The sequence below is a fragment of the Brassica oleracea genome, chromosome C3 (genome assembly GCF_000695525.1).
Source record: "Brassica oleracea var. oleracea cultivar TO1000 chromosome C3, BOL, whole genome shotgun sequence".
Taxonomy (NCBI): Eukaryota; Viridiplantae; Streptophyta; class Magnoliopsida; order Brassicales; family Brassicaceae; genus Brassica; species Brassica oleracea.
Genome location: NC_027750.1, coordinates 60,305,276 through 60,320,550, shown reverse-complemented (window position 1 = coordinate 60,320,550; position 15,275 = coordinate 60,305,276). Strand labels below are relative to the sequence as shown.

Genomic DNA, 15,275 nt, shown 5'->3' with positions numbered 1-15,275 from the left:
AAGCTGGTGGGATGGTAATGAGTTTTTGATTGATCTCAGGGGGTACTTTATTGGTGAGCGCCTCTCTCACTATCTGTCTTCTTTGGCCCGGTATGGAGATGAACAGATTCTTGAAGTAGTCAACTATCGTTTCTGTGATCTCCTTCTCTGTAAATACCGGGTTCCCTTCTGCATTTTCCATGACTGAGAGGTTGTTAATTGCTCTGCGCCCCTTAGTTACCGCATGAAAATATCCTGAGTTTCTATCCCCTAGGCTCAGCCACAAATTTCTGCTTCTCTGCTTCCAGAAAGCTTCCTCAGCAAGGTAAGCCGCTTTAAGATCAGAGTTTATCCTATTTAACAGAGAATCCTCATTTGAGGTACTTGTCATCGCTTTCTCAAGCTCCTCTTTCCACTTGTTAATGAGTAGCTTGCTGTTCCTTTGTTGTTCCTTGTTCCACTGAACCAGCGCTGATCTCACCATGCCAATTTTTGTTTGAACTGACCTTTTTCCTGCTTTCTTCCATATTTGTTGTACTAAGGCTTTGACTTCAGGGTTTTCTTTGAGTCTTCGATCAAATCTAAACAGCCCTTTTCCTTTTTTCCTAGTTAGATCGAAGCAGGTTAAGATCGGCCTATGGTCAGAACCCTCATAATTTAGATACTCAACACTTCCAGAATGAAAGATATCAAACCAATGGCTGTTTGCCACTGCCCTGTCCAGACGACAGCGCACAACTCCTTCTGTCCATACCCCTCTCCAGGAGAGAAAATCTCCTGTGTGTGGTAGATCATAGAGATCACACTCTGACATGAAGGTCCTAAAGTCCACAAAAGACCCCTCTGCTCTAACTCGGCCCCCTTCTTTTTCTTGGTTGGTAAGTATATCGTTGAAATCCCCAGTAATGAACCAGGGGGAGTCACGAGAAAGAGTGAGAGCTGTAAGTTCCTCCCACATTTGTCTTCTCACAATATAATCTGTATCCGCGTGAATAAAGGTTGCGAAAAAACTCTTATTCTCATACATTATTTCGGTATCAATGTAGTGTTTACAGGAGAATAAGATAGTAACACTGATTCCTTGTTTCCAGAGCAGGGCTAAGCCTCCAGCTCCGTGCCCTGTAGGAGGTACCAGATGGGAGTTTGGATAAGCCAACGATGCACATTTACGGAGAACAAAGTCGTTGGAGTTCTTTGTCTCTGTGAGGAATGTAATGTCAGGAGAGAATTTCTTGTGGATCTCTCCAAGTCTCTGGACTGTCTGGGGATTCCCCAACCCCCGACAGTTCCAGCTCACAATCTTTAAGGAATTGGAGCGGGCGGATTCTGAAAATCCACCTTCCTCTTTGCAATGCCCGGAATAATCTGTACTGTCGGCTGAGAATTGTTTGCACTGCCCCCTCTCCTGGTACTGGTAGGTCTACTGGAAACAGGACCTCTAGTAGATGAAGTTGGAACACTTCTTCTTTTTGGAGATATCTTGACTTGGGCGACTTTTCTCTTCTTGGAGCTAACACCGGTATTCACTCCTAAGGGCTTAGGTTGGTTCCTACTCAGGGGGGGTCTGCCTAGACGTTTTTTAACTGTTATTCTTGGTGTATCAGCCTCAGGAGTGATAATCGTCTCTTGAGTAGCTCCCAACCTAGATAACACAGAGATTCTTTCCGCAGAGGTCTGTACATCAGACATTCTTCTATCACCCTCTGGTTCAGTCGCATCCACTTTATCTTGATCATGCAGTGACCCCAGCCTAGATAGCGCGGGAATTCTTTCTACGATGGTCTGGGTCTCCGCGGTTCTCCGAGCTCCTTCAGCAGAAACAGTAGCCTCAATAGCCATATTCATGATCACTTGTTCTGTTTCTCCATTTTCCTCAGCATATCTCATTCTTTCTCTTCGAGCAGCGCTCTCTGAAGGATCAGCTCCATTAACATATTGGATCATTACTTCGCGAAGTTCCTCCCTAGCTTCTCTAATTGCTTCTTCAGGGACCGGAACTCTAGATGTGTTTTGATAGTCGGATTGAGTGCTACGCTGAGAGGATACCGGTCTCTCCTGCCTTTGCGCGGAGGAAAGGTGTTCTGAATTTGTGTCGCGGGAGCAATCCAGTCTCTTTTGACTCTGGCTAAGGGCGTTTGTCTCAGGAGGGTGAGATGTGCCTGAGTAGTGTGCTCGTCTGCCAGTTTCTACCCACCGAGATCCAATTTGTCTATAGTTTGAGACTTGCGCAGAGTTGGAGTGTCGGGGGTAGTAGTTTAGAGATCTTGAATAAGATTCATTAGTATGTGCTCTCTTACTTGCCACGTAACGAGTCTTATTTTCATTATCACGGTAGGAATGTGAGCGAGTTCCATAGTCAGCTCTTCTAGCATCCCTCATGAACCCAGATGCTTGGTGAGAGATTCCACTTTGGTTGGGGTGTTGTGCATGCTGGTTGGATCTATTTTTACGGTAATCTGCCATTTCTTCCGCCTTAGTTTTAAGATCGTTTTGATGTTCTGTCTCCTGTGGGTTTTGACCTGGATTTTGTGGACAGTCATTGTACTCATGATCAAGTTTCTTGCATGTTGTGCAGAATTTTTCCAACTTTTCATAGACCAGAACCACGGTGACTTCATCACCGTTTTTGAAATCTAGAGTAGTCTTGAAAACGAGGGGTTGGAGGCCGTTGATGTGTACTCTGAACCTTGCCTTGGAGGCAGTAATTTCCCAACTTTCAAAGGTTCCAATATCACCTGCAATGCTTCTAAGGATGGCCTCGTTCCAAAGATGCAGAGGTAAGTCTTGAACTTGGACCCAAAAAGGTATCTGAGAAGGGAATCTTGGTGAGACTGAAGGTTCCCATTGTTGTAGGATGAGCATCCATTTGGCGAAATGATATGGCCTATTGTCAAGGACATTTTGTAGATCTTCCGCTGAGGCAAATTGAAACTGGAATCTTCCTTGTCCCAGATCAGAACCAAAAGGTCTTGAGTTGCATTTCCACAGGTCTGAGAGGAAAGGAATAAGGGACCACATTCGCTGATGCTTGGGGTTGGTAACTCTTCCTATAAGAGTGAGCTCATGCTTCTTTATCAGCTCTGAGTTATCAAAATCAGGTACACTAACCCTACCTCTCCTTGGTGGTGATGCATTATTTGCTAAGCCTTTTCCTTTTTCTGTTGAGGTTAGTCTTCTAGCCATGGTGGTAGCTGTAGATTTGATCTTGCTTGAAAGAGATAAGGGTTCTCCGCAAAGCGGGAAAGTTCTTAAAAACTAGAGTTCTAGAAAGTTGTTTGCTTAAACATGTAACCTGTCCATATAGCGAAAGTTTCATGATAAGAGAGGAGGTCATACCGGAGGGAGCAGCGGACCCGTCGACCGGAGTCGAGGGCTAGAACCCGGTGGACAATAGATCAGAAGAGTGGATTATCCTTTGGATATTACTGAAAGCGGTAACAATTTGAATAAACAGAGGAGGATGCAGGTTTTTGTTACACAGAAAAGGAAAAAGTATGTAGGGTGGAGGATAGGTAGAGCTAAATAACCAAGGGATAACGACTTTCCTCTGTTATCGTACCTGGGAGAGTTTTGTTAGTAGTTTTTGGGGTTTTTCTTAAGAGCTACATAATATATAATTCGATAACAAAATAATAAGAGAATTGGTTGTGTCTTTCTCGTGCTGGTTTCAACTATCACAAAAATCAGAAAAAGAGGGAAAAAACGTAGAAAATGTGAGATCTTTTCTTTTAGCCATTTAAGGAGAACTCATGAGAAGTGTGATCCATCTGGGTTATTACTTTTTTCTTGTTACTTCTCTGAGAACCACTCATGTCTTTGTGTTGTGCCATCACATCTCATATCCATTTTTACGTATATTAAATTTGTTTTTATTAAGTTTTATGTAACTTTTACAAAAAAAAGTATTTAAAAAGTTTGGCCTTTTTCTTTGAGTGTCTTTCTTATCATATCTTCTTTTCTTACCTTATCTGTGATTCATCATAGACTACAATAGCTATGCACATCTGAGAATATACTTATCCAAAACATATCCATGTCTTAATAAGAAACAAAGTTCTAACAAAAACTGTATAGATACTTTAAATTATTGCCAATTAAATTTGAACTGAAAACGTATGATACCTCACAACATGTTCTCAAACAAGATTTGATCAATAATAAAAATTAGGTCACAGCTGCGAAATAATTGTTTTCTGAAAACAGCTGCGCAATAATTGTTACAATTATTCAATAATTTTGAGATCTATTGAATATGCTTTAATACTCAAAACATCTGCACAGAGGTCCAATTAAGCAAGAGTACTTTTTACAAAAAATAAAAATAAATAATTGTTACAAACAATATTTGTCCACTTTACTTTATGAATATATAAATTAATTAAAAATAGAAATAAATATGATAAATAATGAATATAAATTAAATACATTTTAATTAATTATAAAAAGTTCTAATGTATGCACAATCCTCTAGACATTATTTGAAAAATAGTTTTTCAAATTTTGTTTATATGTCATTTTTACAATTATTTTCACTAAAAATGACATGTCACACTAATTATAATAACATACCTTATGACTAATTGTGACATGAACAATCACGCTTAATGTTTATTTATATTTGGTAAACTTTTTAGAATATGCTAATAATTTATATATATCATCATTAAAGTAAATATATTTAAATATAAAATAAATAATATAATGATAAAATATAACAACATTTTACAAAATTTTAAATATTATTTTATTTTATTTTTAATAGTTATACAAATTTTTTACTAAAAAAATTCTTCAAAATTTTATGCAATTTTGTTTTAAAAATATAATTATTTTTATCCTAATACCATTGATTTCCTTTTAATATCTACAAATTTTATAAATACTATTTAGTTTTACTTTTGGATAATTACAAATTTTATATAAGTTGATTCAATATACATGATTATTATTTATCTACAAAAGTAATAGTAAAATTTGATAAAATTAGTTTAAAGTGCAAAATTATGAAAATATTTATACACATTAATTTATGCTACATACAAGTTGATTATGAGAATTTCTATCATTAGCATAAAGTTTACATATTCATACACATTAATTTATGCTACTTACAAGTTGATTTTTCTATCAAATTATACATGATTTGTATAAAATTATTATTTTATAGAAGTTGATTTAATATTATCTTAACCAAAAAATAGATAAAAATCTATCTAATACTAAAATTTTAAATATATATATCTTAGTAAATACAGGTTTTAAAAAAACAAATCTTAATTTTATGTATAATTAAATCAAAATCTATATTGAAATATTGGTTAGAAAGTGATAAAATCTAAAATATTTTTAAAACAGAGGGAATCGACAAAAAAAAAAAAAAGGAGGAACTGACGCAAAACCAAAGGTTCTCTCTCTCTCTCGGGTCCCTCTCTCACGCGTATATATTTTCGAACCTTGCGAGTGTGATGTGATTTCAACACCATCTTCGAGATCAACGAAGGAAGACGAAGACGAAGACGAAGACGAATGGACTGGACGAAAGTTTCCTCTGTAAGCTTCTCAGAAATACATTACCCATTTGTTGAACTTTTTCTTGATCTTCCTGTTGTTGAAATCACAGAGATCAAGCTCTCTTACAATTGGAGAGCAACTCTGCGCCGTCTTCGTACCTTTCTTTGTCATTATTGATGTCCTCTTCTCCACCGTCGGACAATGCTTCGATTGCCGTCGCCGCCGATGGACTCAGACATGTCAGCACCCGGATCTGACTCGTCTTGCCCTTGAATCTCAATGTGGGTTTTCTTGATCAATGCTTCTGATCAATGGGTTTTCAAGCTTCTCTGTTTTGGAGATCAAAAGTTTGAAACTTTGGGTTTGAATGTGTATTTGCAGTTTCAGTGAATGAAGTTGAAGCATTGTATGAGTTATTCAAGAAACTGAGCTGTTCAATTATTGATGATGGTTTGATTCACAAGGTGATCTTTTTTTATCTGTGATTGCCTTTTCAAAGCATAGTGTTTTGAGCTGAGCAGTCTTCTCCGATGGTTATGAGAAATATTGATGTTCCTTTGTTTGTAGGAAGAGCTTCGATTAGCGCTTTTCCAAGCTCCAAACCTCTTTCTTGATAGGGTGAGTGTGTTCTTTAGACAGACATTGATAGTCTTAATTTTTTCATGGTTTCTTGATGCAAAATATGTTTGGTTGTTGTGTAGGTTTTTGATTTGTTCGATGAGAAGAAGAATGGGGTTATAGAGTTTGAGGAGTTTATCCATGTGTTGACTGTGTTTCATCCCTCTGCACCAATCCAGGAGAAGATCGACTGTAAGGATCAGTGTCCTACTCATAGTATGCAGCAAAGCTTTTTTAGCCCATGGATGAGTCTCAAACATATGTTTGTAATCTTTGGCAGTTGCATTTAGGCTCTATGATCTTAGACAAACCGGATTTATAGAGCGAGAAGAGGTATATAATCTGCTGCTATTGCAAGTTTGAGACTGTCTTTTTAGATACGTAACAACAAGTTGAAGTTGTTAATGTATTTAGGTGCATCAAATGGTGGCTGCTATTTTGAAGGAATCTGATATGATGCTGTCAGATGAACTCCTGACCATGATTATTGATAAAGTGAGTGTATTTGGTTGTAATACTCTCTCTCTCTCTCTCTCTCTCTCTTTAGTTTTGAGTAATCATATTTGGTAAATTCAGTTAGTAGATTTGATTTGTTTTTGCTAGACATTTGCTGATGCAGATTCTGACAAAGACGGTAGAATAAGCAAGGAGGAATGGAGAGTGTATGTGCTTAAGCATCCCAGCTTGTTGAAGAATATGACTCTTCCTTACCTAAAGTAACCAAATCTTCTTCTCTTTGTTAGATTAACTCTTCAATCCAAGATAGCCTTTTGCTGTATGATCATCAACATATCTGTTTGGATTTTGAAGGGATGTGACAACGGCATTTCCAAGTTTTATATTCAACACTGAGGTTGAAGACTGAGGCAACAACACCTACAATCTTTTCCTGCGTATGAAAGCAGTTTTTCTATTGTATTTTTTTTCCCAAATTAGTTGGTGATCATTGTTAGCTGTAAGTAAAAATTTATCTTTTGATGCATACAATTCTAGACTGATCCATTGAAAGTATAATAAAGCATTTTTTTTTCTACTATATCTTGTGTCTATGGGTGCCATATGGACCAGTGATTCAGACATGTATTGTGTGGAAAGATCGGAAGGGATAAACAAGAGCAAATGGAATTGAGGCCAATGATTGAAGATAAGAATGAATATTATGAAAGTTTTTATCTACAATTATAGAGAGAAAGAAATAGAAAGTGTATGATAGATAATAAAAACACTATGAATTAGAACACAACAGATTATGACATTAATGTAAGTCAAGCTGACACTGCAGCTGCGACTTGTTCTTCATCTGGGAGGAGAGTGCACACCAGTTTCCTGTCTCCATATACATTGTCCACACGGCATGTTCCACATTTCATTAATTTTTCACACTCATATTTTCAAACCATAAAAAATAACAAATGGCCCAACTGATCTTGGATGATCTAATCATATACATGTGGTTGGCCAGAACTTGGCGGAGCAGAGCCATGGGGGCAGAGAAAGCAGCGTACTCTCGGGATTAAGGCTTGTTCCATGTTTCTGACATCAGCAACGATGGATGATGTGGAGCTCCCTGAGAACACATACAAACTCCCGTCAATGTCTCAATCTCAATTTGGATGAACAACACACTATGCGCTAACAAGCTCAACAAAACCTACAAGTAGCCAACACTGTAGATCTTAAAATCTACGCTAAGTATTTGATAGTGATCGGGAGTTTAATCTAGGGAAGATAAAATGATGTAGGCAACGATATTTTTAGAACACAGCGATGTAATCAGTTTCCAGTAGGCAAAGATGAATTTTATTGATAAATAAAGGTGAATACAATGAATGAAATGAGATCGACGTTACAAACGAGATCGATAAGGGAAAAGATTTAAAGCTAGGTGAAAACAAGATCGATGTATGGGTGTAGCTCTCTCTAGGGTTTTCAACGTGTCCCTCTTCATATGCGTCGATCTTCTTTTGTAGTGAATTGAGCCCGGATCCCCGCAACCGTTCCGCGATCTTCAGGCCTTCGGTCTCTCTTCGAACTGCTCGTAACGGGCCTCTTACTTGTTCTACACCGCACGGCCCAAACCGATGCTGGCCCATTTAACTTATTGACCAATATTGAGTCTAACAAACACCATGCTCTTACAAGTTCAACAAACATGAGCTCTCTGTTTACTATTTTATTTTGATCTTTTCAAATGTGCATTCATGTTGGATGTCATACCTCGCATTTTAGGAGCTCAAGGCAAACATCTTAAAATTTATTATAAAATGTTTATGAAAATATAATTAATATACCAACAGAAATATATTCAACTTTTTATATAAATTAATTTAAGAGAAGAGGCAAAACTATAATAGTAAAAAAAAATTTATATACCATTATATTGGTTGGTCATTGTGAACATCTTCATCATCATCGTATATATGTATGTGTGTTAATTTAAATATATACAATGTAGATGTAAAGTTATAAGTGATAAATTAATATAACAAATGTAAAAAATACAATATTAACGAAAAATATGGAAAAAAAACAAAAAGCGAAAAATTATCAAAATATAGTAAAATACGATAATAAATGAATTTAAAATATAAAATATCATAAAACAAATATGATGTTGAACAGATTAAACGAAATAAATATAGATAATAATTATTAAATAGTTGATTAATTCACATATAGAAATAAAACATATTTGGTTAACTATTTGAATAAGGTATGATTACACACATTTCTATATGATGATCTCCTCTTGACTGGATAATACATTCATTCATATCAGTTATACATGTGATTTTCAAGCCAATGTTCTTAAAAGTTAGGTGTTCATAGGTACGACTAGAGTTATATACTAGGGCGAATCAAGAAATTACTGCATAGTTGCCTGGAGAAAGCAGAGTCAAATTATAATGGGTGCGCTTAGGAGAATTTTTCATAAATATCTATTAATTCATATAACTTTACATAAAAAGTATCAAAAAAATAAAAATTAGTGAAGAAACACACTTGTTTCGTACAAAATTATGGGGGCACGTGCACCATCTCTCCTCTTACTGGCTTCACCCATGGTTATCTAGGTTTTGAATTCGGAAATGCATAATTTTTTTTTTGAAGCAACCTATTTAGTTTGGCCGATCAGTGACAGTGGAGTATCAAAGAAAGTCCTACATTGCTACTATACTGCCCTTTCGGGCTACATGACCAATTCTCAGCAAAATCTCACCAACTCTTAACTTCAATGTCTTGAAGCTTCTTCTCCAACTCTCTTGACTCTAAACAAGTTTCCATCTTTTCAGTTTTAAGCAATCCTCTCTTCTCCACCAATGTGAAGTGGAAGGCTTTGACAGGGAAGTCCATTGAGCTATACGTTGGGGACATCTATGACTTCGAGTTCTTTGGTGAGTCTTTCAAGTCTTTTGAGCCAGACTCAGTTTTCCATTTCGGTGAACAACATTCTGCTAGCATAGATCATAGATGTCAGAATTACTTAGAGCATGGTTAACCGGGAGTATGTTACCGAGGGTTTCTGACCACTTCAATATTAATTACTTTTATGTATTTTAGTTAAAAGTTAAATTTTAAATGTCAAAATTTAATGTAACCCAATCAAAAAGTAATTTGTGTAGAAAGGGTATCATAGTTTTTTTGTTGAAGTTTCTCTGACACACATTTTTCTAATATTTTTATTTTTTAATAGGCAGAACCTCTTTTATATAGAGAAATTAGGCCCTATAACCATGAAAAAAAACACTAATTCACCCACTAGCCATATTTCCTAATATTCCTATAGACGCCGTTACATATACATATTAATATTGTAATACCCCTTCACTCAACCGACACAACCTACAAAAAATATAAAAGAAAAAAATTAATTATTAATCCCACAAAAGTAAATAGTGGCTTACTCGACTTCACATCTTTCCCTTTTTACTTCTCTAGGTAACTTTTTAGAAGTCGGCAAATCTCTGGCACCGATTTGCTCCACATTGTCGCCTCTGCCTGATTTCAAAAGCTTTGCTATCTTCTTCTTACTGCCATTCCAGTTGTGTTCTTTTCTCTGCTTGTGCCGTCCTTCGACCTCGGACGGCGTTAAATTTGCAGCGACGGTTAGTAACAGACCCTCCTCTCCAATTTTACCAACTCGATTCGTCTCCGATCTTTGGAACTACGGTAAGTTGTCCATGTTTTCTTAGACTCTCTTCACCTTTGCTTATTTCATTTGATTTTGGGAACTTCTCCGGAATTAGGGTCCTATAATTACTAACTATGTACCATCGTTTATGTTGCATACCATCGTTCTCGTTGCAAAATTAGGGCCATATGATTGGAGTTTGCCTGTGCTATTTGAAATGAAAAATCTTAGTTTTAGAGACTGGTTACGTGTCATTACATTCCTCTGCTATTTCTGAAGAATCGTATCAGAACTAATATACTATTCGATTTCCATTCCATTTGACCATATGTTCTGTTCCATATATATAAATTCTATATTATATCAGATGGTACAATTCTAATTGCATATGTTACTTTTTTACTCGCATATGTTATTTGGGATTGACACAATTAAACATTTAACCTAAGCATATAGTAATTCATATACTAGTATCTTATCTCATATGCTGCCATTTCTTTCCAACCTGTAAACTAACTTGTGTCTTCATTTTCATTTTGTTCTTCAGGTTTGTCATGGATGAATTGGAAGGGTAATAGTATTTCAACACTATTTTATGAAATGAAATAGACTGTCTTTCTTTCAAATTTGTCTCTTCTCTTATTTGCCATGTTTATTAGTATATAATGTACTATTTAGTAAGTTATATTTCATTTGATGCTTAAAAGAGAGAGTTCAATCTTGTTCGTTGTTGTTTCATGTTATATTGATATGAGTTTTGTATTGGTGTATACATGTGTTTTATATTAGTCTGTATATGATTTTGTAAAGAGAAATAATATATTGAACGTAAATGGAATAAAATTTATTATGACATCAAATAAAAAAAAATACAATGTGATGTTGAATGAGAATGATATTCATATGATGTTGTCTCTTCTATCTCTTTTCTCTAATGTCGTCAATCTTCATTTCTTTTCGCTACAATCAATCTAAATTTGGTGTAAGCATTACCTCTTTCCATGTAATCATAGACACTTCAAAATTTGAACAGTATATATGTATTGTGTTATATTGTTTGTTACCTTTTCTATTCTATATGATCATATAGAATGAAAATAGAAATGCATGTTACTTGCATTTAAAATTTTGGGTTTAGTTTATGAAATATTGGGGTTCACATTGGATTAGGGTTTATATTTCTATGTAGGGTTTAGTGATTAGTGGTTAGAGTTTAGTTTATGAAAGATTGGGGTTGACATTGGATTAGGTTTATATTTCCGTGATTAGTTTATAGGATTTACTTTATGTACGACTGGAATTGACATTGGGGAAAACATTACCACCTTCCATGAAGGCATAGCCAAATCAACATTTGAAAATATGTTAAGATGATCTTTAAATTGCAATTACATTTTCACCTTTTCTATTCAATATGCTCATGTAGAATGGAATTACATGTTACTTGTATTTCGAAATTTGGGTTTAGTTTATGAAAGTGGGATTGACATTGGATTAGTGTTTATATTTCCATGTAGGGTTAGTGATTAGTGGCTAGGATTTAGTTTATGAAAGATTATGATTGACATTGGAGTAGGGTTTATATTTCCGTATAGGGTTTAGTGATATTAGTTGATAGAATTTAGTTTATGTACGTTTGGGGTTGACATTGGGGCTAGTATTACCACATTCCATGAAAGTATATCCATATCAACATTTGAGAAATATGTTAAGATGATCCTTAGATTGGAACTACATTTTCACATTTGCTATTCTATATGCCTCATGTAGAATGATAATGCATCTTACTGGTATTTCGAAATTTGTATTTAATTTATGAAAAATTGGGGTTGACATTGGATTATGGTTTATATTTCCATGTAGAGTTTAGTGATTACTTGATTGGGTTTAGTCTATACTTCGTGTTGGATTATTTCTTCGTAAGTTTATTTTTTAGATTTTGATATTTGGATTTAAGGTTTATATTTGAGTTATGGTCTAGTGATTAGATTTTAGGGTTTAGTATTTAAAAGGTAAGATGGTATGGTTGAAGCCATCATTAACTTCTTCAATGCAATAATAGATATTTCATAATATCACCAATATGTATTATGTTATTTATTTTGTTCCATTCTATTTGGATTTTAATTTTATATTTGGGTTTAGTATTTAGGGGTTTGGATGGATTATGATAAAGTCTAATATTTTGATTTTAGAGGTTGAGATAGTGATGGTGTCTTATACTACTTATTTGATATGGAATAGAACATTTAAGCTTTTTATATTTTCAACTTCTTCAATGTTTGTTCTTTGTAGATGGATATCGAGGGTTGGTAAATTGAATAAACCATTTATTTCAAACATGTTCATATTTTACATCACTCATTTCACTGCCTAAAGTAAAATTTTTTTTTGATAAATAACATAGTGATGTGGCTACTTCCTCTTCGTTTATATATAATAGTTTTGGCTCGATCTGCACCACAAAAGAACGTCACCTATTCTCTTACTTACAACTGAAAACCTTTTGTGTAAAGAGATAAAACCGGATGATTTATTACCTAAATACCTGACATTGATTTATGTCAAAATCATTGTTATTCACCTAATTCATCTTTAAAATATGGCTATTACACAAATAAGCCCTTTTATATACCCGTTGGGTTATCCTTAGAACTTTAGAGAATCATTACGAGTGTTTTTAATTAAGTTTCTAATACTATTATATTAGTATTTAAAAAAAAATTGAAATAGGTAACTAAATTTTGATGTTATTAACAATTTTTTTTTTTAAAACAAGTGATTTAGTGGTGTTTTAAATTTATATTTTTAAAGAGAAGGTACTTATAACACTTTAAATTATCTACCACTTTTCAAAATACAATCAATCAAAAATACTCTAACATTTGTGTTTATAGTTTAATAATTATTCAGGGTTTAATATTTAAGGTGTGAGGTTGAATTTATAAATTTCTATAAATATTTATAAATTACCCTTAAAATTTATGAATGATTTAAAAGAGTTAATTTAGTTTTTTTATCATAAATCCATACTATCATTTGCGAAGTGTTTTTTCGCAACGAAGCATTTACGTTAAAAGTTAGAGAGGTTAAAGTTGTTCAAGCCCTTAATGAATACTTCAATTTATTATTATATAATTAATAATAATTTAATAAATTAAAGAAAATATTCATTAATTTTTTATGATTATCATTATCTAAAAATATTTATATCCAAAAAATGTTTCCAGCATAATACTGTTAAAATTTAAAACAAAAAAAATATCTATATATATTTATTAAAAATAGATTTCTGAATAACATAACTTATTCATCAATGTTAATCACTATTTTGGTACAAAATATATTAATTGCATATTATTATCTTACTAAACATAATTTTAGTTACACAAAAACTAATGCACATAAAATACATAAAACTATATTATATATTCTTTTAGAAATAAGAATTGGTAAAACTTATGCTCGCTTTTGGTTAAATTTATACTTGCCTCAACTGTACTATAGATTTGAAAAATATACTTTTTAGTTTGGGTTTTGATTCGCATTACACATACATGCAAGCGTGATAGATGTGTATGTACATGAGTATTTTGAAAATTATTTTACGCCATAAAAGTATTTTTGCCATGATAAAACCTTTTTATTATATATAAAGAGTTTGATATTTTATGTATTATTAAATATCTAAATGCATGAATTTTTTTACATTTATTTTATGCTAAAAATATTTCTATTGCCATATATAAGAAGTTTGATGTTCAGTTTTATCATATTTGCATGAGTAATAAATTATCGTAATGATCTTTTAACTGATAGTACATCCATTTATAAACGTTTATAAAATTATTATGTCTGTATCTGCAGGCAAAACTTTTTGAAAAATTGGTATCCGTAAAATATTAAATTTATGATAAAATTAAAATTTTCTTTTTAAAAATAGATATGATTCACTTTTCCCTCGACTTTATTTTTTTAATTTTAATGGGATATTTTTATAAAAGCTAAAGATAATTATATTAGACAAGTAAAACTGTAATTTTTCTTTGATAGTGGCGTATATCTCGGATCAATCATCCAGTTAAACATTCTTTTTGCATCGAAAGGCATCCCTGTCAAACATTAAAAATATTTTTTTTTGATATTTTGGTATATTAAATTTGTTGGTGGGTCATCGTATACATGTTTTTTAATAATGTCAATGCCTTTTCCAAATATGAAGGAACATGTGCTGCCAAGCTCGAAGGAATCAAATTGTTTTTGTATAATTACAATTTTAGTCATAATTGCTCCTTTCCTCCTAATGTGATAAGGCCAGACAATCTAAGTCATCATTCATCAGTAAAATTGAACGATCAAGCTAGGTCATGAAAACCAAAACTAACATATTAATATGAGAAAATATTTCAAAGTTGAATAAGCAAAAGCAAAAACATTTGTGCAGCAAAAGTTACATCCACACATTTTCACAACCTCCATCTATTTGTTTGATATACTACATAACCAATTATGTAGTAGACTAAGTCATATATAATAAGATTTATGAGATAATCTTAATTCAAACTATAAAAGATATTGTTCAACTTAAAAATACAGTCTTCATTAGACCTGAGCGTTTTTAACTCAACCCGAAGTACCGACCTTAACCCTAACCGAAACCGAATCCGAACTATTTTACAAAAATATCCGAATGGGACTTATGAGCTTACTACTTTGGACTTTGGTTATAACCCGAACCGAACCAAAATCTGAATTAGAATCCGAAGATATCCGAAATTATTTAAATATGTTAATGTTTTTATATATATTAAGGTGATTTAGATATTTTAGAGTATTCAAAATATTTTTGTAGTTTGTTTTATTTGTTATTTTTAATACTTTTTAGTTAATTTAGATAGTTTAACTAATTTTTAATTAGATTTGTAACTAATTTATATATTTTGAAATTTTTTTGGTCAATTTTCGAATTTTTTAAAAATATATTTTTGTACGATTTTAAACATTGGTTAAACCCGATCCGAACCGAACCCGGAAA

General features: G+C 33.3%; 1 protein-coding gene across 2 annotated transcripts; it reads left to right on the top strand.

Annotated features, from left to right (window-relative positions):
* The first annotated feature begins 5,351 nt into the window (after positions 1-5,351).
* LOC106331824 (calcineurin B-like protein 10) lies at positions 5,352-7,137 on the top strand. 2 transcript variants are annotated; one of them, XR_001267963.1, is made up of 9 exons: positions 5,352-5,529; positions 5,600-5,771; positions 5,872-5,954; positions 6,058-6,108; positions 6,192-6,300; positions 6,389-6,441; positions 6,523-6,603; positions 6,728-6,824; positions 6,919-7,137. XR_001267963.1 is itself a non-coding variant. In XM_013770242.1 (9 exons), the coding sequence occupies exons 1-9, from the start codon at positions 5,506-5,508 to the stop codon at positions 6,971-6,973; spliced, it is 741 nt and encodes a 246-aa protein (XP_013625696.1). In that variant the 5' UTR covers positions 5,352-5,505; the 3' UTR covers positions 6,974-7,137. The 2 variants fall into 2 exon arrangements, 1 of the variants encoding a protein (XP_013625696.1); XM_013770242.1 differs by having other exon boundaries at positions 6,712-6,824.
* Positions 7,138-15,275: the final 8,138 nt, after the last annotated feature.

Excerpts from the sequence above, each read along its gene's own strand:
- LOC106331824 (XM_013770242.1), top strand. The coding sequence starts at position 5,506 with ATGGACTGGACGAAAGTTTCCTCT. Across the intron at positions 5,530-5,599 it reads ACTGGACGAAAGTTTCCTCT|AGATCAAGCTCTCTTACAAT; the intron begins GTAAGCTTCTCA and ends TTGAAATCACAG. Across the intron at positions 6,604-6,711 it reads TGACCATGATTATTGATAAA|ACATTTGCTGATGCAGATTC; the intron begins GTGAGTGTATTT and ends TGTTTTTGCTAG.